General features: G+C 44.7%; 2 protein-coding genes across 2 annotated transcripts in view; both read left to right on the top strand.

Annotated features, from left to right (window-relative positions):
• MEGF9 (multiple EGF like domains 9) overlaps positions 1-9,278 on the top strand; it is a 41,983-nt gene extending 32,705 nt beyond the window's left edge. Inside the window, exons 4-6 of the mRNA XM_038164915.2 lie at positions 12-146; positions 1,060-1,332; positions 4,883-9,278. Of these exons, the coding sequence (XP_038020843.2) occupies positions 12-146; positions 1,060-1,332; positions 4,883-5,361 (887 nt within the window). The 3' untranslated portion in view covers positions 5,362-9,278. The remainder of the gene's footprint in view (positions 1-11; positions 147-1,059; positions 1,333-4,882) is intronic.
• A 2,449-nt stretch (positions 9,279-11,727) lies between these two features.
• The window catches only part of CDK5RAP2 (CDK5 regulatory subunit associated protein 2), a 78,563-nt gene continuing 65,082 nt past the window's right edge, over positions 11,728-25,208 (top strand). The window contains 10 exon segments of the mRNA XM_038164899.2: positions 11,728-11,865; positions 11,867-11,943; positions 11,945-12,013; positions 12,171-12,232; positions 13,869-13,936; positions 18,347-18,457; positions 19,152-19,228; positions 20,304-20,427; positions 22,850-23,001; positions 24,914-25,076. Coding sequence (XP_038020827.2) covers positions 11,743-11,865; positions 11,867-11,943; positions 11,945-12,013; positions 12,171-12,232; positions 13,869-13,936; positions 18,347-18,457; positions 19,152-19,228; positions 20,304-20,427; positions 22,850-23,001; positions 24,914-25,076 — 1,026 coding nt within the window. The 5' untranslated portion in view covers positions 11,728-11,742.

Raw genomic sequence — 25,208 nt, 5'->3', positions numbered from 1 at the left:
CCTCTCCCCAGGCACCTGCCTGCACTGCCAGGGCAACACGGAGGGGAAGCACTGCGAGCTCTGCAAGGACGGCTTCTACCGAGGTGCCCGCGCCTGCCACCGCTGCCCGTGCTCCACCGTGGCATCGACCGGCACCTGCCGAATACGTAAGGCTTTGGGGTTGGGTCCCGTTCCTCCGGCAAGGAGCACAGCTCTTCTCAAGGTGCTCCATTGCATCAGCCTAGGGGGTGGATTACAGCCTGTGAGGGTGGGATCGGGGCGTCCTGCTTGAGCAGCCCCAGGAGCCCAGTGAGGTTCAAGGTGTTTTGCTGGTCCTTGCTTTGCCCTTGTGAGAGCGAGCGTGCAGCAGAGCTGTCGGGAGCCCTTTGCTGCTGGCTGCAGCTGTGGCAGAGGCAGATCAGTCACCGCACAGCTTCCTCTGAAGAGCCTGCAGAGTTTTGCAGAGAGAAACCACCTCGCTTGTGGCAGCAGGGAGGTGTGCAGGGGGTGCCCAGCAGCACCATGCAGCCGTCCGTGCCTCCGTGAGCCTGCTTTTGGACATCTGCATGGGACTCAAACCTAATTTCCCCATCTTCCCGCTCTGTTTTGATAAAACCAAGAAAAGTCATAGCAGTAATGAACATATGTAAGAGTTTTTTTTTGATATTTCCTTAATCCGTTTTGCAATCAAGCCTCCTCTGGCTTCATATAGGCCCAAAGTTCCTGCAGATTGCTGACATCCCCGATACGGTTCCAGCTGCTTCCTGAAATTGGCTGCTGGAGATGGAAGCATTCAGGAGCAATCACCCGTTCGCTTAGCAACGTGCTGAGCATGCTCTGTGAGGCTGGTACCAGGCATCAGAAACCCACAAAGCTTTTTTTTTTTTTTTTTCCTCTAGAAACAGAGGATGTAGCAGTTAAATTTTAAGCCAAAAATACACTTCTTAGAGATTAACACTCGGTGGCTGCTGATTTTTGTTGACGTGTTTTATGGTTGGGCCCCACAGAACAAATCCCCCGGCGGGTGTTTCTCCGTGAGGGGCTGTGGCACATTCCTCTTTTGTTTGCTCTCCTCCTTAGGGCCTGGTGAAGCTGCCCCAACGTGTGACAAGTGCAAAGCTGGCTACACCGGCCCCAACTGCAACCAGTGCGACAGCGGCTACTACAACTCGGACAGCATCTGCGTCACGTGTCAGTGCAACGGCAACGTGGACCCGGCGCTGTCCCCCAGCATCTGCAAGCCGGAGAGCGGGGAGTGCATCGGCTGCCTGTACCACACCGCTGGCTTCCACTGCCAGGAGTGCGAGGACGGCTACGTGCGAGACCCCGAGGGCACCAACTGCACCAGGAAAGGTAACGGGCGCTCCTCAAAGCACAGCCGAGGCTTGCCGTGCACCTCAGATGGCTCAAGGCTGGGGAGGGCAGGCTGCTAATTGTTCCCATGGCGTTTTTGGAGCTGAGGAGGAAGCGGCTTTAAGGTCTTCCAAGGTAAACAGAGAACCCTGCGCCTCCGAAAGGGCTGGCTCAAGATGGTGCTCAGGGAAGACTTCCCCTAGGCAGTTTCCTACGCCTCCGAAGCTCTGTCCTCCGTTACCAGGAGCTGGGCATGGCCTACATTGAAACAAGCAGCAGCGATGCTCCTGACATGCTGCTTGCCCCTGGCATTCTGCAAATACCTTGACAGACAGTTTCTTTCACAGGTCAGGACAGTTTGCTGGGGAGAAATCTGTTCGTAATTTCTTTAAATGTAGGTTTTCAGATTTCTACTGAGTGATGTGTTGGATCTCTGAGTGCCCGCTGAATTGTCCAGACGGACGGGTCCATTCACAGGACTGTCCAGTTCCCTGCAAAGGGACCTCTTCATAATAACTTTTGCCACCTCTGACGCCGTGCCATGCAGAACAAGTTTAGATACTCTTCTTGTTGCTTTTCTACATGGGGAAGCTGAAGCTGAGAGGTGAGACCCAGAGTGACAAAGCAAGTCAGTGCCAGCACTTACAGGGAGCTGCTCTGGGGTCTTCCGTCAGTTTTCAGTCCACATCCAAGACACTGCATGTAGCAGTGCAAGCTAGCTCTGGAACTTAGAGAGACTACTGCACAGTAAAACTCAGAGTAAAATGGGAGAAAATAATTCTTATGTTGCCACTTCAGTGGTTATTCGGAAGTTTTTCCACAGGGTGGATCTCCAGCTCCATGCATAGAGACGTTACCGGTGCTCTTATGCATTAGATGAGAGAGCCCAGAGTTCAGGAAAGTGTCTGGGCCCAAATTCATCCTTGTCACCAACAGAGATTTAATTCAGATCTTCCATTAGGAGCTAATGTGGTTTTCACTCCCATGCTGCTCTCAGGAGGTGCAATCACAGAGCCCTCTCTGCGGGGAGATGATCAATACAAAAAAGTTGAATGCTCATTAGCTGTAACTTCACAGTTACAGGCTGGAAGTGGCAGCTTTGTGTCGGGTCATCCATTATCTCCCTCTGCACAGCTCTGACTCTGTGCAAAGAACGACATGACCTTGCTCCATTAAAATCCATGTGGATGATTTTGCTTGTACACTTGCAGTTTGCACTCTTTGTTTTATTTTAGTGGCATCATTATGGTTGGTTCCTGATGTGGGTAAAGACCTTCCCCTTCCCTTTCAGAGGGACTGGGACCTGTGTTCATCCAGCCTTCCTGTTTCCCTGACACCTGTTTTATTCTCTTTTTATTACGCAGTTAAGAAGGCTGACTGTGTCTGTCATTGTCTCAGAAAAGGTGCTTGTGCATTACCTAGTTTTAGGATGGGATTTTCATAAAGCACCAGCGCATTTGAGTGGCCTGGTTTTGAGTTGCTTCTTGAGTGAAATTCTCTCCAGATCGGCAGAGTAAAATTTTTGGGCTCAATGAAGCAGCCGTGGTTGGTATGATGGGATGCTTTGGCCAGCCTGGGCAATCCTAAAACCAACCTCCCATTTCCACAGGGACCCCTCTCAAACCTGACCCTGGTTTTGATGCTTTTGAGGCTGATCGGGACAACATCCAACAAATGTTTGGGATGACCCAAGTGAGGAGTTTTGACTCTGAGGAGTGAGGAATCCTTGCCCCAAGGGTGAGGCTCAGCAGGCAGCATCGTGGCACAGCCCAGCACCGTGCTGCCCCGCACAGCACCGCTGCCTTGAGCAGCTCGCTCACGGCACGAGGCAGCAGCAGCTTTGCAGAGGCTACGGTCGAACGGAGCAGCTGGATGCGGCGCTGCCAACAAAGCTGCCAAAGCAGCCCGTTGAGTGAGCAGCTGCTGCTCTCAAGGAGCGGGCTCAGGACATCTGGAGGGCTGGCACGGCCCTGGGGAGCGGAAACAGGCGCCCTTGGATCAGCCCAGAGCCGCAGCCCGCCGTCAGAGCGCGGCACTGTTTCCCCGTGATGTTACCGTCAGTGCCAGGAAATGTTTTCACCCCTGTCCCCCTCGCCAGCGCCTAGCTGATGCTGACTCACAAATGAAGCCCAAAAAAGTCCCGTTTCCTTGCTGGTGAATCAGCCATTGTGTCGGTTCTATTTTTTTTCTAATTATAGCTGCTGGCCGGATTTGCCAAGAATTAAGTGTTGGTGAAGGAATTTGGAAAGGATGAGTGAATTCCTCGTGCCCTTCTCCCAGAGCCGTGTCCAGGAGCCTCTTGCTCCTGTCACGTTGCTTCCTGCTGCTGCATTCTGCCCGTTATCCCGTAGAGAAATGCCTTCTGGCAGCCAGCATCCTGACCATCCTTATCAACCTCACACAGCACCTGCAGGGAAGGGAGAAGCTGCCGCAGGGAGGGACTCAGAGCAGAAGGATGATGCCTCCTCCAGAGGAGTTTCTGGGAACCTGGCAGCCCAAATTTAACACATGGGAGCTCTCCCAAGGGCCCATGGCAGGAGATGTGCTCCATATTCACAGCTCCTGTTGCCACTGGAGTTGCAGCTTTGTGCACAGTTGGTCCTTCGGAAGTGAGTCCCCTCCTCAGGCATCGTTTGTAGGCATGCTTTGCAGGAGGGCTGGCTCCACGCCGCACGGCACCATCAGTAGTAAATCCTGCAGCTGCAAGTGGGTTTAAGATGATGCTGCATTTCTGACAGCAGAAGGAGAAATGAAGGAGATGGGAAGGAGAGTGCAGAGTCCTATGGAACAGTAGGTATAGAGCATGTTTTGGTTGGTTGAAGCTTCAGTTTCTGGAAGGTTCTTTTTGCTGATTCAGCTGCCTTCTGGCCCTGGTTATGCCAGCTGGGGGTTTCTGTGAAGTTTCTGTAAGGCTTCATTCAAAAGCAGGACTGGGATTTTACATTCCACAGCGTAAATACTGAAACCTGGTGCAAAACACTGTGGCAGCGGAATACTGAGCTTCATTATTTTCACTTCTGACCTCGTTCAAGTGAGTCAGGAACAATCCCATACTGCTACCACAAATCCTACACGTAGTGTGCTGTGAGGGGTGCGTGCTCCTGGGCTCCCAGCACCCTGCCAGCCTGGCTGCACAGCCCATGCAGACAGCGAGTGGAACTCTGCCGTCCTCAGACACAAAGTCCAAACTCCTGCTGAGCTCGGTGGAGCCCCGTTTTCATGAGTGTGAGCTGGACCAGGTGGCTTGCTGTACTACCACGAGCTCATGTATCTAACAGTCTTGGCTAGTGCACTTACTCACCCATGTTCGGGTAGTGAACAGCCAGCCACCACCAGATTGAATGGGATCTCTGCAGTCAGCGAGCACTTAGCACACAGAATTATTTTAAAAATCCCTGGCCAACCTTGTTTGTGAGCTATTTTGAAAAAAAATAATCCAGCTTTAACAGTGTAGACTTGATTGACATAAAAACCGTTCTATAAAGGCATGTGTTTGATTCCATCTTACCATGTTTTTATTGTTCACTTTGTCTTTTCTTTTGTTTTGTAGAAGCCACTCTTGGCCCAGAAGCAAGAGAGTTTACAACTTCTGCTCCAAGAGAGTTTACAACTTCTGCTCCAAACGCTAGCAAGGCAACCTCATTCCCAACTGCAGTGATAAACAGCACATTGGCACCAACAACTATCCAGACTTTATTTCCTATAAGTTCCTCTGACAACAGCACCTCTGCTTTTGCAGATGTTTCTTGGACTCAGTTTAACATAATTATTTTGACAGTTATCATCATTGTTGTGGTCCTGCTAATGGGCTTTGTGGGTGCCGTCTACATGTACCGTGAGTATCAAAACAGAAAACTGAACGCTCCTTTTTGGACCATTGAACTCAAAGAGGACAACATCAGTTTTAGCAGCTACCACGATAGCATCCCCAACGCTGATGTTTCGGGGCTGCTGGAAGACGACGGGAATGAAGTGGCACCGAACGGACAGCTAACGCTGACGACTCCCATGCACAATTACAAGGCTTAGAAGAAGAAGCAATCCTCTTCCAAAGTTGGCTTGAAGAAGTTACAGGGCTTGTTGGAGGGGTGTCAGGATCCGTGCCGAGGTTCCATGCAGAGGAATTTGCTCTTCGGATACTCGTATGCTGGGCATGCTGTAGCTTGCAGGTGAACAGAAAAAAGGTGTAGTACATCTGAATTTTGGGCAATATGGTGAGTTGCGTTCGGTGTCTTGTTCTCCGTAAAGACCCACTGAGTTCACTGCTGTTAAAGACTTGATTATGCTGATCTTAAAATGTGTTATTTATAAAGAGGTGATGGGGTGGCAAAAGCCATACCCCGGGATTAATCAGAAGCTACTGTATTTCCAGCCAATCTAACACTTACGCCTGCATCCTTTAGCTTGAAAAGTAGCTTATGAATTAACAGTGGATTTTCAGGAAACAGACCTTTGTGAAGGCTTCATCTTAGTTCCTGATATGAATTTGTTTGAAAAGGAGGACAAAAAAAAAAGGGAAATGGTTGTTCACTGTACTACCAAGAGGCAAGTAGAGGAGTGAGTTGCACAACTGAACAAAAGTCACCATTGTCTGTTCCCACTAAGCTGGGAAACAGGAAAAAGTATCACAAAAATATTGGAGTTAGGGAGGAGAGTAAGCTTTTCCCTTTCTGAGTATTTATACAGGGTGATGATGCTATTAAAACATAGCAATCCGCTTTTTTTTCTAGAAGAAGTTAATGAACTTGTATAGTTTCCGTGCAAGGGAAGATGACAAGACATCTCAGGGTTGCTGTGTAAAAATAAAAGCTAGGCTTGATACCTTACCCTGATAGAAATGGCGTGTTCTGTATATAAAATGTAATATATCTTCTTGGAATTGTATTTGTAATTATTTGTAAAAAAGACAACCAACCAAAAAAACCCAACAACAAAACCATGGACCCCCTCCCCAGCCTCCCCTATTCCTCCGTCATATTTTATCATCTAGATTTTAATTGTACAGCAGTTAGTGGCATTGTTTGAAAAGAAAAACAAACCCTGAGGATTGTTTAAAATACTGTAAATTAGATGGCAATATTGTTGGAGCTGGGACTCTGGCAAACACCCCCTGCTTAAAGCTTTTCTTCTAGCGTGTCATCGAAGAACTTTCTTTTCTAGAGCAAATGTGAGTGCTCTCTACTTGCATCTGTCACATTTCCCTGTTCCTTTAGATATAAACAGCCAGCGACACCACGAGTAGGGCCTAACGGGTGTCCAGCAGTCCCATGTACCATTTTGTTACTGCTTTTAAATCTTTATAAGAGCTGCAAATACACTGTTGTGGATGCATTGAGAGCCTGGTCTCGATGGCTGAGCTTTTCCTGCGTGGATGCTCATCACATTGGGATCTCACTGCCCTCCCTCCTGTGCCCACATGGTGCTGGGGAGGGCTGGGCGCAGCCTCGTGGCCTCTCTCGAAGGCAAAAATCTCCTGGATTTGGGTGGAAATCTCAGCTGCAGAGCTCGCACGAGGTGATCTGTACTTCCAGCCCTAAAGCTGGCGGTGCAAGGGTGCTTTCAGGAACGTCACGTAGCACAAGGTGGTGGGGAATCAGCTGCCAAAAAACCTACAGGGGACTATAGGTTTTAGAGATTCCCCTAATTTTTGGGGGGAGCAGCAGAAGGAGAACAGCAAACAGGCAGCACAGCACAGGGAGGTCGCTGCCACCCGCGGCGCGTGTGCCTCAGGGCCGGCACTGTGCCTGTGCCGGGGAGCCACCAGGTCAGCCCCCAAAAAAACAACCCCATTACACCGAAGCAGGGCGTGAAACTCCTATTTCACCAAACTCGTGGCCAGTCTCAGAAGGAAAGCTGCGTTGCTGTGCGTGTGGGTGCTTTGCAGGCGCTTGGTGCTGAGGAGGAATGAAGAAGTACCTGCTCAAGGTCAGCAGGAGCTGACTGACGCATCCTCAGAGCTGGGCAAGAGGGAATATTTCTCCGTGTGAGAAATGGTAGGAAGAATGGTGGTGATTATTTATTTCTGCATGGAGCCTTTTCTTATTGTTGGAGACTTTTTTTGGGGGTGTGGGGGGAATAGGCGCTTTAAATACAGGCACAAAGATGTCATTTCTGCCTCAGAAAGTTGCTGCGTGATTTAAAGATGAGGCAGAGCAAGGAAGGAAAGTAGCCGAGGATGGCCAAGGGAAATGGTGAGAGCACAACGAGATATTGCTTACAGGCAAACATGGAAAAGCTCCTGCTGCCTGCTAGGGGCCTGGGTGAGGTTCTGTGGTTTCGGTGATAAATTGGGCTGAAGTCACTCAGAACAATCCTACTTTTAGGTGTAAAACAGGGGAGGAATGGAGGAGAAAATCTGCATATTGCTAATCCCTGAGTTACTCACCCAGCTTTTAAAGAGCAGAGTGGCGACAAAAGAGAGGATTTCCCCAAAATCGGAATTGTTTGGCAGTGCTCGTTTTGTGATAGGCTTGCACTTGGTCACTTCATAGGGTGGGGAAAGGGAATTTGGGAACTGTTAGCTTCTGGGAGTAATGCGAGCAGGCAAAGTGAAGGACAGGCTGTTCACTCCAATGGTTCCAAACCATTTTAGTAGGTGCCACAAAGCGCCTCTTCCCCAGCTTTGGTAAAGCTGTAGGCTGTTTTAGGATGTGGCACTGGGACACTGCTTGTCAGATGGCGAGATGAGTGAGCAGGAAAAAAGCTGCCCTCTCCAGCCAGCCAGACCTCCGGCTTAGGGGAACGACATTTGTAAGGGGAGATCGATGCCTCAGCAGGGAAGAACAAACAGCTTCATGTCAACTTTGATCTGAGATCAGATCCTTGCTGCCTCTCAGTCGTGCAGCCAGCCCCTGGGCACGGCAGGGGCTGAGACATCTGGTGAATGGTGCTCGGGTGAAGCCGAGCTGGTTACATCTCCGTTCAGCTTGGGTTGGACTTCTAGGGCTGGCGTGGCGATACAGACACCCCGAGCTTTCATCTTTTACCTGGCTGTGGTACTGTCTGGCTGCAGTGGCGTGGTGTTGTGGAAAAAAGCCCTTGAAGGGATGGTACAGAAGCTGTAGAGCGTAGAGAAGGTACGATGAGGTGGGTATGGGTGGGAAGCCAGCTCTCCACACATGATCCTCGGGGCTGTGTGGTCCCTCTGGACCTGGTCTGGATGGGGTGAGTTCAGCTCCACAGTCAGATAGCTAAAGGCAAGAGGATATAATGGAGTGGTTAAAGGGCAAAAAGCAATGATGTGTCAAAGGCATGAGGCAGCCTGGCTGGCTCACAACTTAGGAGAGCATTTGGTAAGCACAGAGTGCAACAGACATCTGAAAGTATGATTGGGTTAACGCGAGCAGATGATCTTAAATCTTCCGAACCACTGTAGCTAGAAATAACTGCATGGAGCACTAGCCCTGGGGAGCTGTCAGGAGCTGTCATCCCTTGGAATGATAATTCCCTTGGACCAGGCTGAGCAAACTTAGCGCGTTGGAAGCCATTTGTGCAAGTGGAGGGGATGTATTCAGCATCCTCCAGATATCCTGGGCCAGTTAACCGCTGCTGTTCAGCGCCTCTTTCCGAAATGTTACACGCTATGTAAATGTGGCAGAAAGTTCGCACAGTCTCCTTTAAATAAAAGATATAAGATTGGATCCTAAAAATATGTTTCTCTTTCAAGTGAAGTTTGAAAATGAGCTCCCCCAGGATTCTGCTCTTTGTGTGTCAGAGGGATGGAATAAAATAAGAAAAATATGGGCCTTAAAGTTGTACTTGCTCCCAACTGAAACCCATCAGTCTTACTATACATCCAAATAAGGCGTCTCCTAAGCATATGCTATGCTTACAAATGCATTTCTAAAATGAAAAAAGTGTATGATTTGAATATATGTCAGAATTTATACAGAAGAATGTTATTTAAAATGAATAAAAATAAATGTATATAATTTGTATCTATGCCACTTGGATTTCTGCATTTGTTTTTTGTTCATTAGAGTTCAGCAGGAGTCCTTCCATGGATAGCAGTCAGAGCTGGATTGAAACCTACGGGATTGAATCTGATCTCATCCCAGTAATGACATTCGTTCCGAGAGAATTATTCCTTCATTATACCTCTGTATGTGAGATGAGAACCGTGGCCTAAAAATGTTTTTTAACATCAGATATTCATTAGTACAGCTAACGCTGTGTCAGATAATCCCTCTAAAAAATGAACCCTATGATCTCTTGTGTCTGTTTGTTAACAATTCCAGCTTTCAGCTTTCATTAAAAATGTTTGGTAGCCGGGCAGTCAACACGTATTTCCCCATTATTGTGTGTAATATTCACATAGACATATTTTGTCAGAGATCTATGCAGTCATTAAAAATGAAACTGATAGAGCAAAGCTAGAAGTTGGAAGAGAATATTATATCATCTATTTCTTCATGACCACAATGGATCTTCCAAAGATAATTGATGTTCTTCAGATGCTCTGAAATCCACAGCCGTGGATTTAGTTTTGAACATGGTTTTGGTAATGTCTGCAAAAGGAGTTATGAAAAACTTGCATTTCTTCCTCACTTTTCAATGTTAAGAAATTTTCTTATTAGATGCAGATATGAATGCTAAAGGCTAGCTTTGCCTGCTGAATGTTATATCTAACTCTGACTCCTATTAAGCAAAGAACTTGGAGGTAAGTGAGTGTTAATTAAGTGAGCACTTAAGAACTATGCATTCATTCAAATGCTTAACCGAGCCAGAGCTATAAAAGCAAGGGCCACACTGGTGAAATTTCAGGGAGTTTATTGAAACCTGATTTGCATTAGCAGAACATTTGGATTCTGCGTGACTTAGCTGAGGAGGAATTTTGTTCTGAACTGTAACAGGACTGAATATAACTGAATGCTGAACTATGTCCCCGGTGTTGGGACTTGAGAACAGGCCCCAGGCTCAGCTGGTGGTGACATCTGTCCTCCTAGCACCACTGTCAGGCTTCAGCCACAGTGCTCGGAGCAGCTGGCTGTCATAGTGCCCCCTGCACGCCCCTTACAGCACCTTAATGTTGCTGTTTTTTAAACATTGGGCAGTGACCCGGGGAAGCTGGATATCTGTATGCCTTTGTCCAACAGACAACCATTGCAGGAGGTGGTAACAAGGAGGGCCCTGCTGATTTCCTTTCAAAAGGTACAATGGGACACGCACCACGGCTCTGCAGGCACAGAGGTGCTGCACCAGCACACAAGCACCGAATGATTATTACTGTATTTGTGTCTGATGGATGCCGATCTCATGGCATGCATCAGGTATGTGATACCTTACAGTAACCAACAGCATACCAGTATCCTCCCAGTGAGTAGCCTGCACTTGTTTTATGGAGGTCTGCTTTGTAAGCACGAGGAGCCACACTGCGGATGGGCTGCCCGGATCCTGCTGCCATATGGCAGAGCTGATTTTGCAAACGACTTCAGCTGGGCAGGAGGTGAGGGCGCTGCAAAGGGGGAGCCAGTCACCTAAGGTGACAAATGACAAATGTCTCTCGTGCTGTGGGGGCGTTGAAGGGACCAAGCATCTCTTAGGCCCCTCAGAGCCCAAAATGCGAAGCATCAGGCACGTCCGACTGGAAAGGAGATGAGATTAAGAGCTCAGTGTGCTAAGCAGAGCCTGGCACCTCCTTGCTGTCTGGGGCACTGACAGCTGCTCCTCCACACACTTGTGCACATCAGATTGAGACAGGAGCAGGGCTGGGAAGCCCACCGGGACCACACGCATCCAGGGGGTGCAACCCACAGCGCCATGCCGGCTCCCACAGGCCCAGGGCATTTTCCAGGCTTACGGCTTCTCTTCGTACTGAGGAGCCGTGGGCAGGTACAGCAAGAAAATGAAGGTAACGGGGCACCGCGACAATTTGCAATTAACAAATCCGTAAAATGGCCATGGCCCAGTGTCAGCCTGTTTCATGGCCAGTGTAATAAATGAGTCCCAAATAGGATCGCAATCAAAGTTTTAAAATTTATTAAACAAATAGAGGCAAGCAAACAGCGCTGGGTGTGCCGGGAGCCTCCGCTCCACCAAGACACACACACATTACATCAGGCGGCTGTTTTTTATGCTCCTAGGCTAATACATATTCATTCCTACAGGCAGAGTTACTGTAATTGTTCCCGGGATCCGAAGGGTTCGGAGGGAGCTGCGTGAGGCACAGCCCCGTGAGGGGAGCCCGGGCTGCCCTCAGCAAAGATGGCGGCGGCTGCTGCTGCCTCCATTCCCCATAGGAACGCTCCGCTGTTCCCTGAGTAAAGATGGCAGCCGAGCAGCTCTCGGCCTTGCTTTAAAAAAGATGGCGGCTTGCTGTCCCGGCTGCTTCCCTCACTCAAGATGGCGCTCGGCCTCTGCGGCCCAGCTGGCAGCCTCCACAGCCCCCGCCCCGCTCTGCCCTCACTCAACATGGCGCCCTGCCCGCCCACCTCCAGCCGGCGCCCTCACCAAACATGGCGGCGCCCCTTTAGTTTCTACCGTGCCCAACCTTGGCTCTCCTCCGCGGCGCCTTCACCGGCTTCACCCCCTGCCGACGCAAAGATGGCGGAAGCGGTTGCGGCCGTTTGAATTCCAGCGAAGCCGCCAAAGCGGCGCACAAAGGAGCCGCGGCTGCGGCCGGCGGCGCCATGGACTCGCTGCCGGGGACAGACCCGACGCTGCCGGTGGCGTTTGAGGACAGGTAGGCGGCTGGGACCCCCGGCGGGCTCCGGGCTGAGGCGCCGGGCCTGCTGCCCCCCCCCCATTGCCCCCCACTCTCCCCCTTCTCCTCCCTGTGGCGGCGGTCCGGGGGTCCCCCTTTTCTCGCCTCCCCTCAGCGATGTCCTCTCCCCTCGCAGCGCCTCCCAGCTGCCCGACATCTCCCGCGAGGACCCGCAGCTCGGCCCGGCCGGCAGCCGAGGTAAGGACGGGGAAAAACCCGGGAGGCGGCTTGGGACCGAGGGGGGGGGGGTCCCGGGGCATGGCGGGCACCGAGCCCCTGAGGCAGCCCCGGGGGGTTGGGGGGGTCTCCGCGGTGCCTCCCGCAGCCCCCGGTGTCACCGTCGGGGTTTAAGGAGAAAATCGCTGCTTGAGGAGCGGCTTTGGGTGCTGTCTGCGGGGTGTCCTGTGCTCCGGGGTCAGCACCACGCAGCTCGAGTGTGCACCGGCCCTAATAAACCCCTTCCTGAGGGCAAAAAGGCAGAAAACGGGTTTAAGTTGTGTGGCTTCTTGTTGGGGGGTCTCTTTAGTGTAAAAAGCCGGTGGCTGCTGCTGCCCAGCGAGCTGCCTGTGGCCAGGTTACGGCCGTGAGCCTTGTGGGATGCTCGGTGTCCCATATTGAGAAGGCTTGGGCTGCCTCGCAAGGCTTTAATATTCCCATTTCATAGCCTCAGGGAAACTGCCTGCTGTCTGTCATTAAGTTTTCCAGTTTTACTTCAGCTCTGTTTCATTAATTTGCTGTCCCAATGCCTGGGATAGATTCAACCCTTATGTTTCATCTCTTGCGTTAAAGAGCCCTTCCTATCCAGGTGGCTTCTGCTGAACAGAAGCTGTAATTGAATATATTTTTCTATTTGATGAGTATGTAATTATGTTCATTGTCCTTCAGGCTGGCAGACAATAGCTTGAAGCGCTTACTTTGAAATAAAATGGCTGAATGGTATTATTTTGAAACCTACTCTTTGTCAAGTTAGCCGTTCTTTGTTCTCTTCTGTAAATTTGAAGCATATGGTTTTGATTTCTCTGTATTCGTGCATGCATCCAGTGATGTAACTTGGCTGACTTCATCGTATAGAACAAGTAGTTAATAGGAACTGAGACAAACTTACTAGGAAGACCCGCTCGCTAACAAAAGCAAGCAAATATCAGGGGCATAGTAGTGATGCAAGACAACATGACTGTGCTCTGCATGTGCAATGTCAAGATTTAAAAACAATTTCCTGATATTCTTTGGGATTTTCTAAAGGCAGATCTACATGGTTGCATAAGAATTTTGGAGGTGCTTAAATGAAATATTTTAATTCTTATGAGAGTCAGTCTGGGGCATCGACTTCTTGATATTTGAGGTGCCGTAAGTGTTGTATATAATCTCATTCACAGGGGCTTTAAGTGGAAACAGTTACATAGCACTGTTAAATGCAGTTGCTGCAGAACACATGTGCAGCAGAAGTTCAAGTACATATGCATTCAGAAGGCTTTACGTTTTAGAAATTGAGATGTTGCACACATCTCCTGTCCATTGTTTCCCTGAGTCTAAGGTGGAGGTCTCTTCTGTGACCTGCAAGATACTGTGAGATTTGAATTGTTTTCTGGTAGCTTAATAGGACTTCATTTCTAATATCGGTCCCTTGCAGTTGCTCCCAGGACTTGTCTTTAAAAGTCCCTTTCGGAGGCTTAACTTCAGTGTAGTTCTTGATTTAACTGGGGGATGTTGGGACTTCCTTCAGAAAGAAGCGTAGATATTAACAATGTGGTAATACTAATACTTTGTCGTTTCCAAATTGAAACCTAGCTCAGATTCCTCTGCCTGAGCTTATTCTGTTTTCTCTAACGTGTAGGGTTACCGGATGTGGCAGAAGATACGATCTCACCAACTAGAGCTCGGACCATGAAGGACTATGAAAACGTAAGCAGACTTTTAATATAAGGCTCAGTGCCGGAGTTATGGATCGAGTTCTTTGTTCATGTCAGTCAAGGCAGATCTGTTACAGGTGTGATCATAACTACCTGTGCTTTGAAATTTCCTCTCTCTGCTTTCAAAAACAGGGGCAGAATTTTGTCATTGAGACTAGCCAGCTGCTGCTCTTAGGTTGTGAAACAAAAGCTGGCAACATCTGCTCAAAACTACATGTAATCACCGGAAACATAAGAATGTGGTTTGCGAACCTGCGGTTGATTTCTTGTATTTCAAGAAAGCCTCGACCTTGTCTTTGTTTATACCAGTATAGGACTTAGTATTTTAATTCACTGACAGCTGTGCAATGCCTTTTACTTTTTGTGCTTACGTATAAGTGTGTTTGAAATGCTTTTGTTGTGAAGATCTGATGTCACGGTGACAATTCTGTAGGCAGAACTGATTTTGGTGCTTACTGGAATACAAAGCACGATGTTAGATATTTTTTTAATGTATTAACTGCATTGGTTGTTTCCACTGAATAAGCCATTTAAGTAATAAGTGAATTGTTTACAACTGCTGAATGATGGCTGGTTATATAGCAGTGTTGCAGGACAATGCTTCTGTTAAAAGAAAAAGAAATTGTTTAACTCAAGTTCTTATGATTGGTTTATGATTTGTGGCTTGCTATCTTCAGGAAGTGTTTGAGTGCAGTTTTCAATGTGGTTCTATAACTTCTGTTACCTTATATAGCATTGCTAAGTTTTAAATGAGCTTTACTTCTAAACTCTTTCTATTTTTGTTGCCTTCTTCTATCCCTAGAGAAGAACAACGTTCTTTGTTTAGAACTTAAAGCTTGTTTTGGGAAGCCTCAGTGAGGGATGTTTCTTACTGTCTCTATTTCACTTTCCCTTTTATTTTCATTTGTTGTTTGGGGTAGAAATGCTGCTTTGGAATCGGTATGTACTTAAAATCTTTTGTGAAAGACCTCAGTTTAGAATGCATTCTGCAAGCTGTTTACTCTCTGCAATGTCCATTTTCACAGGGAGAAAGTTGTAGAAGTGAGGAAAACCTGTTGTTGGTTCTGTGTGATGGAGTTCTGTTTTCCTTTAGGAACTGACAGAAAACCTTTGATCTCTGATCCAAATTCTGTGTTGTTGAGGTATGCTAGAGATGAGCTATTTCAGTCTGAGCTTCTATGCTGATGTGGAGGAGAAGGGGTCTCTCCACAGATCTGACTTCCTGGTACATACGGACCCCAGCTGTAGAACTCAGAGGCTTTGTGGTTGCCAACAGTACAATGAAGCTCAAAAATCCATTAAAGTAATAGCAGAAGAATCCATTAAAGGCAATTAAACACAACTGGAATTTCTGGAACTTCTGTTTTTGAGGTTGCTGGTAGCTGGAAGGCTAAGCTTGAGAAAGGGATTGCTTACTTCTGTGGTCCTCTTAATTTTTACCAAGCATCTAGAAGCTGTTAGATGTGCTTTTGGACTGACATTATAATCCTGTTCTTATCCTGCTTTAAAAGAAATCTTAATTGGCACTTTAAAGGCGCACGCACACGAAGTTACTGGTATCTGATGCTATGTTATCTGCACAGGACATAGAAAGGAAATAATGAAAAGATTGGGCTCCTGGCCTTGCAACTCAGAGAGTCTGGGATGGATGTCATGGCCCTTGAATGGGTTAAGGATGGATCCATGTAGGAAAGATTCCTTTTACATTTAGACCTGGATAACATACTGAGGTAGATTATCCTAAAGGTGTAGGTTTATTGGTATTTGTAACGTGTTCTGCTTTCTTACAATATGGAAAAGGAGGAAACACTTGAAATTGGAAATATGATTATATGGGCAAAATGAAAGATATTAATCGAGGACCTTGTTATTAGGTGAGTAGAAAGGATGATTGGTATCACGTTAGGGAACTTAGCAGTATGTGGTTGCTTTTTTTTGTCTTGTCCAAGCCACTTTGAGTTTGCTGTCTTGCAAAATGGTTTCTGTTGGCAAAAAGCATCGTGTGCTGTGAAACCACAGCTTCTGCTGACAGATGCTGCTCTGCATACAAGTGGCTCTGTATAGATTTGGAAAGGATCTAAACTGAGCTAGGGAAGTGGTATTTGCTGCCATGGTGTCTGTGACGTGTAATTTTCTGTGTAGAGTGTATTGCGTTGTCCTATGTTTTCATGAAGTCTCTCCTGCTTCTCTTTGTTTCTTTAAACACAGAAATCAAAATGCATAAAAGAATTAAGCCTGGGTCCTTAAATGCAGAAGTTGAGAGCATTGACATTAAAATTCCTTTGGTGTGTAAAATATGAGCAAGCTGTCTTTTATTAAGCTATAACTTTTTAATTGTAGTCTGCCTGAATTAACTTTGCTCTAAGAAACTGAATGTCAGAGATAACATTTATTTATTGCTCTTACTGGCTTATGTTTGCATCGTGTTCTGCTTGCCTTTTGGAAACCGTGCACTTAAACTCTTTGGTTTAATTCTGTTGCCTCTGAAATAGATGGAAGTAAAATTAAGGAAGGCCGAGTTCTGAAATTATTTTTCTTTTAAACTCAGAACCCTATTGAATGTGTAAAGACCAGCAGAAGTTCCAAGTGATACAGTTTCAAAGCCTTTGGGCTTTTCTGAATGAACAGACACAGACCAACTGTTAGGACTGATCCCCTGAGGGCTTAAAAAAAAAAAAAAAAAAGGCTGTGAGGTCTGCTCTCACTTGTTGCACACAATGCTGAGCCTGTTGGGGCAAAGCTAAGACACACACAACTCTTGCTGCACTTAATAAATCGTTAAATTCCTTTGTTCAAAATAAAGATTTCGATTTTGAGCAGCACTGAGAGCATCGTGCTCTGTGACTTGAAGCAAAGCACAAAGTTCTGTTGTCGCAGTGCTTACATCCATCTGAAGGCTCCAGAACAGTTGCTGCAGTTACTCGAGGAGCCTCGTGATCCTCATGAGGTGCGCCGTGCTGTGCACTTGGAGTTCATGCTCGCTGCTGTCTGTGGTCATCCAGTTGGAACTGCAATGAGTTAAATATGAGCACTGCATTCAACTCTGGGCCCCCAGCACACGAAGGATGTGGAAGTATTAGAGTGAGCCCAGAGGAGGCCACAGAGGTGATCAGAGGCTGGAGCACCTCTCCTGAGCTGAGAGAGCTGGGGTTGTGCAGTCTGGAGAAGAGAGGGCTCTGGGGAGACCTTACAGCAGCCTTCTGGTGCCTAAAGGGGGCTGCAGGACAGCTGGGGGGACTCCTCAGGGGTGTGGTGGTAGGATGGGAGGGAAATGGCTTTAAACTAAAAGGTCCCTTCCAACCCAAATCGTTCTAGGATATCTTTGAACGCTGCTACTGCTCGTGAAGACAGCCTTCTTCAGGATGTGCGCATGGGCCCCAATAGTTTGTGTGTTCCTCTCTGTATGTTAGTTGCTTGGGTGATATTTACTTGTGTGAATAATGAAGAGGCATCTTGCTGGGCAGAGATTATTAAGCTGAGGAATTGTTTGTGAGCGCGAGTTCAGAGTGCAGCTACAGAAAATAATCTTTCTAGGCTTTCACGAGCCAAGTATTTTAAAAATTGTATTGCTAGTAATTTTTACAAGTGGTACTCCACTCTTCTGGAAAAGCTTACATAAATATTTTATTAGTAGCTCTGTAGCATATTAGATTTCCTTTTGCTGAGAGCATCTGACGGGGGCACAAGTCTTATTTGACTTAATGTTTTATGCTTGGTCTCTTAAAAACTTTCAGAGGGAGACTCTTTTTAATGAAACCATCAGCTATGTTACTGCTTCTGCTGGTTCAAAAATCCTAAGTCCTGGAGGACTTATGTATGAAGCAGTTTTTTTTTCCAAAGAATTGTGCTATGAAATATGCGATTGGATAAAGATTTTATCGGTGGTTGATTTGGCTCTCCTGCCTTGTGTGCCTGTGGCTTTTCCTCCCGTGAATAGCACTGCCATCCTAAGCTTTAGGTGAAGAAATACTTCTGTTTCAACGTATCTTCTATAAAATAGAACTTGAAGAATTTTTTTTTTATTATTTTAAGACGATTAAAAAAAATCTCTTGGTTTCTTTTTGTATGAAGATGGAAATGTTTTATCACTTAGAGAAGGAATATTCTAAAAAGCTCTGTGCAGCAGCATGCTGACATGGTATTACGTGTGTGTTTTAAACAATGCTGGTTTATAGTTGTTATTTCAGTGCTAGTCTCAGACTGTTGCAGGGCTAAAAATAAACATATGTATGCACACACATGCACATCTAACTGTCCAGCCGGTCAAATTCTGATCTATTGCATTGTCTAGCACATCAGAGAGTAAAAAAACCAAAAAACAAACAAATGGTAGTCGCTTTCACTACTTGCTTTCCTTGGTTTGAAATGCATGATATAATTTGCCAATTTTCCTATTTCACAGCAAATCAGTGATCTGAAAAAAGAGAACTTCAACCTGAAACTTCGTATCTACTTCCTGGAAATGCGAATGCAGCAGAAGTTTGATGGTCCTACTGATGAAATATACAAAATTGTATGTGTTTGAAGTATAGAATTACATGTCTTTTGAAGAGATTATTTAATGGGAAAGTTACCTGCTTTATGTGAGCTTCTAGAAAAAAGTATTTTTTTTTTTGAAGTTTGAAGAAGGATTTGAGTCTAGTGGTACGCCCAGCATCATTATTTCAGGTTTACAAGTGCAAAGCACTTTGCTTCCTGTCTACAAGGGAAAAGAAGTAATTTTGGTAATGCAATAGCATTAGGTTTCTTTCCTGTAATAGGATGGAGACTGAAGTCTCTCTTGATGGTTGTCATAGTAATTAAATGCATAGGTGTTTATCTAGGTCGTGGTTTCAACTGAATACTGCTAGTTGGTCTTCTGTCCTGCTCTTCTACACCAGTGTACTTCTTGTAAATACTCATGTATTGAAAAGTATGTCAGCTTGTGAGCCAAGTAGTTCTCTATACAATGTGTTCCTGGGCTGAAATTAAATAATTTTAAGATTATTAAAAACCTCAAAAATTGGAAAAGAAAATCACAAGGGAAATATAGCTCACAGATAAGGGGAGAAAAACAAAACAAAGCAGGCTTGTAAGTTTTAGAAACTCCCAGGTTGGTCTGCACCACTCCCCATTATAACAAAGATACCTATACGGTGCCACTTGTTTTTGTGTATGGTGACCTCTGAACTGTCTGCAGATACTTTACTTTCATTCTTATGTTCTAGAACATTGAGCTGAAAGTTGAGATAGAAAGTCTGAAGCGAGATCTGCAGGAGAGAGAAAAACTGCTCATCAAGGCCTCGTAAGTACCAGTGTATTTCCTAGTGCCTGTTAATTAAGACTTCCAAGATCTGGTTCCTATTTGCACGCTTTTTGCTGATACTTTAAGAATAAGATGATCCCAAAGGAGTGCTTTAGGGCAATTTATGTGGAAATTGCTTCACACATTATTGGAGCTATACATGTGAATTCTTATACATACAATGATGTTGCTGTAGTTATCCCTAAAGGTATAAATTAAATACAGTTGAACAAAGCATCTTATTATTCAGATAAATAAATGTAACTCCCTAGTTGAGAATGGGTTAGCATTCCTATTGTAGAAGTTAAGCTAAGGCTGACGATTGCCAGTAAAACTATTTCCTTCCAGATACCTGGTTCAAAACTAATCCAAGTGGGCAGTGAAATACAGCTGTTGAGTGCCTTGGTTTCAGTGGAATTTTTTTGTGCTCTACCTCACGTGGCATTGAATTGTTCCTAACTAGCCTTTTTTCAGTGGTTCAGAGAAGCCTAGTTTCAGGTCGATCCAGAGGACAGGTTTAATTTGTGCTTGGTCTCTCCAGTAGTTGTCAAAGGGTTTTGCTGGGCTTTGAATGGAACATTGCACAAATTGATAATAGGAAGCAAGATTTAGGGGAAACTCATAAACAAGTGGTCATTCTTCCTTTAATAAGGAAACACTGGCTGTTCTTCTCTAACAAATTAACAATTACTAAAAATGCAATTAGAGAGGTCTCAGCAGCTAAGTATCTTCAGTTTATTCCAGTGCTGCTTTTTGTAGCAAACACAGTTCCATTGAAGGCTTGATACTGTATTTGGAAGCTTTATAAATGTGGAGGAAATAGTAACACTTTCATTGCATGCTTATTCATTGTGACAAGGCTTGTGTGGAACTCTCATTGCTTTACATCAAGCAGAGACTATACCACCAGAATTGCTATATAGCATGTAGACGTTTGTATTTAATCTTAAAGTGACAAGCAGGTACAGATAAAGTGGAAGGAACTTGCTTCTGCATAATCCATCAGCTGCTTGTACGTTAAATGTTTTCTACTGTGATAGGCAGTGGGATTTCAATCTATATTATGGTCTTTCAGTAAGGCAGTTGAAAGCCTGGCCCAGGGTGGTGATGCTGAAATACAACGTGTGAAAGAGGAGGCACAAAAGAAGTTACAAGAAATGGAGGAAATCCTGACTGGCAGAATAAACCTTCTGGAAGAGGTGAGTGCCTGAAACTGAATGCATAGTTAGAAATCTGTACTTTCTTTGTACTGTTGTCTGAAGTTTGACAGTGCGATCTGCTTGTATTTTCAAAGTTGTTTCAACTTTCCTGGATAAACAGCCAGTACTAATCCAGGGAAAGGGGGGAGGAAAAAATAGGAAGGGGGAGAGCAACGAAAGGGAAAGTGGTGTTAGCCGCTCTTGAAACACTAAATAGGAGAAAAGGAGTTCTTCAGGAAATTCCTACCTGTTGGTGCTGTTCAGATATGTTCAACACACCTTTAAATCTTGAACTCCAGTGGGGAAGATTCATTTTCAGAACTGCACTCTTCTTTAGAAGAAGATGGGCTGCATTTTGAACGCATCTTCTGATAAGGTGTCAGCTTCATAAATAGCTGCAACTACTCTTAAAGGGCTCCTGTCATTGTCATATCATCTTTCGCATGGGAACTTAGTTTACCACTGTAAATTCGAGATTCTGTTGCTTTTCTTTATCTCCACTCATATGTTCATTATAGACTGAGAGATGCTACCTTCTTATGGCAGTTCCTGTGTAAATGTGCTAGTGAAAACTTCCTCTCCTTGTTCCTGCTTGTCTTGTGATCCTTTGTCGGTGATCTGCCAAAAGTTACTGGCTTCTGCTGTCACCAGGTCACCATTTTACATAACCTTTACTTGTTGCAGAGGATATTTTTTTTAACGGTGTATTTTGGAATTCCTTGCTGTCTGTGGTTGCTTATTCCTGTATTTATTGCTGAGCTATCTTAACAGGGGAATTGTTTTCACATTTTCCTGTTTTTTGTAGTGTACAGGCACCATAAGAGGAAAAAAAAAATCCTGTATAGATAACATGCTTCCTCAAAACAAGGGGAGTACTGTTGTGTTTTTTTTTTTTTTATGAACAAATTTGGTATTGAATGGCCTGTACTGGAAATATTTCTGTAAGTTATATAGATACAAAATCCCTTACCAAGTGCATACAGTGAATGATGCAAAACAATTGTGGGTATGTACCCGTGCTTGTGAGGAACAGACAGAAGTCTGGTGCTCTTTTGTAAGTAAATAGAAATAGCAGAAGGATGGGGTTTATATTCCAATTTTTGCATTCCAGTCCCTAAAGAATGAATTGGTCCTGGAAGCTACTGGTAGCATGTCATGATGGCATTTTCTATCAGGGTGACTTCACAGTGTATATAAAACAAGCAGCTCCTTCAGAGCTGATACAGGGAGAATCTCCATGGCCTGTTCTTTAGTGGAATTGGGGTTTCTCAAAGCATTCTTTGTCCTATTGGATAGGCAGAAAAGACCCCAGATTACGTATTCAGTAGCAAAACCAGCCTGTCAGACTGGTGTTTCCCACATCTGACAGGTAGAGTGGCAAATACTCTTATCTCATGATGCTATAGTACTTTCTGCAGTCTGAAGGTACTGTTGACCTCTGATGTTAATTTTATTTTGTTGGTAAATGTAAGCACTGCAGAGTCACTTGCTTATGTAGTGCTGTATGATTACACAGATCCAGGTAACGCTAACAAAGATGAATTTCCTTTGGAGTTTTTAATTGAAAGATGAATACTGGCAGAACAGCTCTTCAGGAGAGGGAGGAAGCAGTGAATTCTAGTAGTGAAGGGCTTGTTCTTCATCCCCTTTCCCCAAGAGAAATGCTTTTTAGTATAGGCTTGAGGGGGAGTTACTCATTAGACTATATGGAGGCTTTTAGATTATAGAAAGCAAAATTCAGTGAGCACAGCAGGGAAGCTTGCAACAGAAAAATGAAGATCTGAAACACATTTTATGAAGTTGATGTCAGCTTGGCTTTGTCTTTTTTGTTTGTTCCCCATCTCAATGGGTCACTAGAGGAAGCTGGGTGGAATATCTAGGTGTTACCTCTGTTTCTGTTGCTGTTCAAGAGAAGAAAATCTGGTTCATACTTACCAGTTCTTGTAAGATATTATAAATTATCTTTAAAAGTTCCAATTAGCTACAGTGAGCCTATGAATATTAATTTCATATCTGAAGGGAAAAAAAACACATCTTTTTTAACCTCTTAAATTTAAGTCCAACTATTAGTTCTGATAGCAGAAGGGAAGTGGGATAAAGCCTAATTATATTAAAGCAAATTCTAAGAGCTACATCTGAAGTCATAATGCAGAGGTACTTTTGTTCCCTGTTCCGCTGTTGGCTAGGAAATTTGATTTACGACTTTGAAACAAACTTCCTTTTATGTACCACAGAAAATGGATTAATCTTGAAAATGCAGTCATGAAAAGTTCAGAAATGTTTGCAAAGTACTTGAAATAATTAGTAAAAATTTTTAATATAAACATTCCAACATGTTTGGTAGAAGAAAATATATGAAAAATTTTGTGAGCATTTTTTTTCTTGTAGACAACAGGATTTTTTTTGTTTGTTTTAATTACAGAATCTTAAAGCTGCCCAAGAAGAGGCAGAAAAAGCCATTGTTATGACAGAGAAGGAGAAAGCTCTAAGAATGGCTGCTGAGCAGAAACTTTCTTCAATTCCAAGTGCCCCTGGAAAGGATCTTCATATGATTGCAGGAGCTGACAAAGACAGGTCAGAATTCTTGCCGGTGGTATTTCTAACGAGTGGAAATTTTTTACTGTTGAAATGTGAAGAGTCAACATGGATAAAGATTTTAATGATTTGTTTCTGCGCTCAGATGCATGATTGAGTGTTACTGGATATCTAATCAGCTAGTAAATGAATGCAGCAACCAGTTCACATACTTCATGATAGCAAAATCATCTTTAAAAGCTGTCTGAAAGTGTAAAAGAATTGGCATGCATGTGACATGCTCATGTCCTGCTTTAAAGCTTTGCAACTTTCCTAACTTACCTTCTGCTTCTTGCCTGAGCCATTGCTGAATAGAGATCGACTCTTCCAGTTGTTCGCTTCCTGCTTTCATGGTGTTTACATGCTCTTCAGTCCCAGTGGTGTGTTTGTTGAGGTTGGGAAATCAAATGGGAAAAGAGAAATCATGTTTGAGCTTCTTGGTTTTGATTGTGCTTTGCAAAACACTGGTTTTGGTTTGTTTGTCAGGTAGCTGAAAGGGTGCTTGAGTTGTTCAATAACCTTAGCTGGGGAGAATGTGTACAGTTAGATCTCAGTGCTTTGGAGAATTGACTTTTTTTTCTAATATTCAAATACATGTAGGGTGAAATATACATCTGGTTAACCTTCTAGTAAATGTTGGTTAACTTGGGTGCACGAGTCTGGGGTGGAGAAGAGAAGATTGTTATGACTCATAATACTTCAGAGTATCCTTTTCTATCCTTGTGTGACTGAACCCTGCAGTTAACTGCGCTGAGTCACTGCGTAATGGGACTATCCTGGTAATGGAAAGTTATGTTGGCCTGAGGCTTTCATTTCATCGGTTTTATATTACAGTAGGACCAAAGCAAGGTTTGCTGTATTTTCCAGACAGCTTTTGTAAAAGCATACAGATTGAAAACTGCACATCTGAACTCTATAGTATCATAAAATTATGAAGTTGTTCTAATAGGTTCTGCTACTGCACCCTGAGTGACACCACAGTAATTATAACCTGGCTGCCAGGCCATCTCCCTCCCTTCCCCTTTATCTTTCCTGTCTTCCTCTTTCAATCTGTTAGACCTCTGCATGAACGCAGTTGCTCCCCTGAGTGACTTGAGTTGGGAAGGAGTGCATTATGAAAGCAGTCCCTTTCAGATGTACCTTAGTTGCCAGCTCTGGAGCTTGTGAGAAAACAGCGTTTGAAGTGTGGAAAGAAATTTTCAGTCCTGAATCACTAAAGTGAAGACTGTGGAGTAAGGAACCTTTTTTGGTGATTCAGTGTTGGCAGGATCTTCTATAATGACATGCCAATAGATCAGTGTAAGTATTCACAGGACCAGATAAACAGTGCTGATGGAGGAAGATATTTGACTCCTTGAAGTGAGCCACACATTAATGTGCAGCTCTTTAAACTTGTCTGGCAGTAGCATATCCGTAATGCCGTTGTATTAAAAGATGCTTTTGCCATCTAGATTACAAAATACTACGAGAATCACAGCTGTGAAACTAGAAGCAGCTTTAGCCACAAATACACTTGAAAGTAGGTACTTGATGAATGCTTCATGATAGCATGTAAGGATACAGAGCTCTGTGCTCTAGGAAGTGGAATGTATTTGTAAGCTTTTTGTGTATCATATAAAGGACAATGGAACTAAAATACTGTAGCTTAAGTGTTTACATTTAAAATGGTACTGGAGGAAAACAAAATAGAGTGCTTTGCAGATAGCTCAAACCTGTTTGTTGCTTGCTTTAAAGTGATGTGACCTTTTCTGGCTTCTCTGGAGGACGAAGAGGTTCCGAAAGTGCTCCCTTAAATTTTACAAGCGTTGTCTGGAGTCTTCACCTAGGAAAGCTGTCTGTGAGATTTACTGCAATGACTGGAGAGTTGATGGTAGATGATGCAAGATTAATATTAAAAATTTTATAATTTTAGACTTATAGAGCAACTGAATCTGTCTTTGAAAAGTAAAGAAGCTATAATTCAACACCTCGAAGAGGAAAAGTCTCAGAGTGGATCTTGTGATGGGAACTTATCAGCAGAAAAAATCAGAGAACTTACCATTGCTTTGAGGCATGAAAAAGATAGTGAGATAGAGGTGAGGAAACTGATGGAACAGTTATACCTTATAAATCTCATGTGGTCTAGGATTTTAAAGGTCTAAAAGGTCTTGTGCATGATGGTGTATGAGTAACAAGTCATTTAAAAAAATCCTTCTCCACAGTTATTC

Source organism: Anas platyrhynchos, chromosome 18, assembly GCF_047663525.1.
Source record: "Anas platyrhynchos isolate ZD024472 breed Pekin duck chromosome 18, IASCAAS_PekinDuck_T2T, whole genome shotgun sequence".
NCBI classification, from domain to species: domain Eukaryota; kingdom Metazoa; phylum Chordata; class Aves; order Anseriformes; family Anatidae; genus Anas; species Anas platyrhynchos.
Note: the sequence above shows the minus strand (reverse complement) of the source record. Positions and strands in the feature narration are given on the sequence as shown.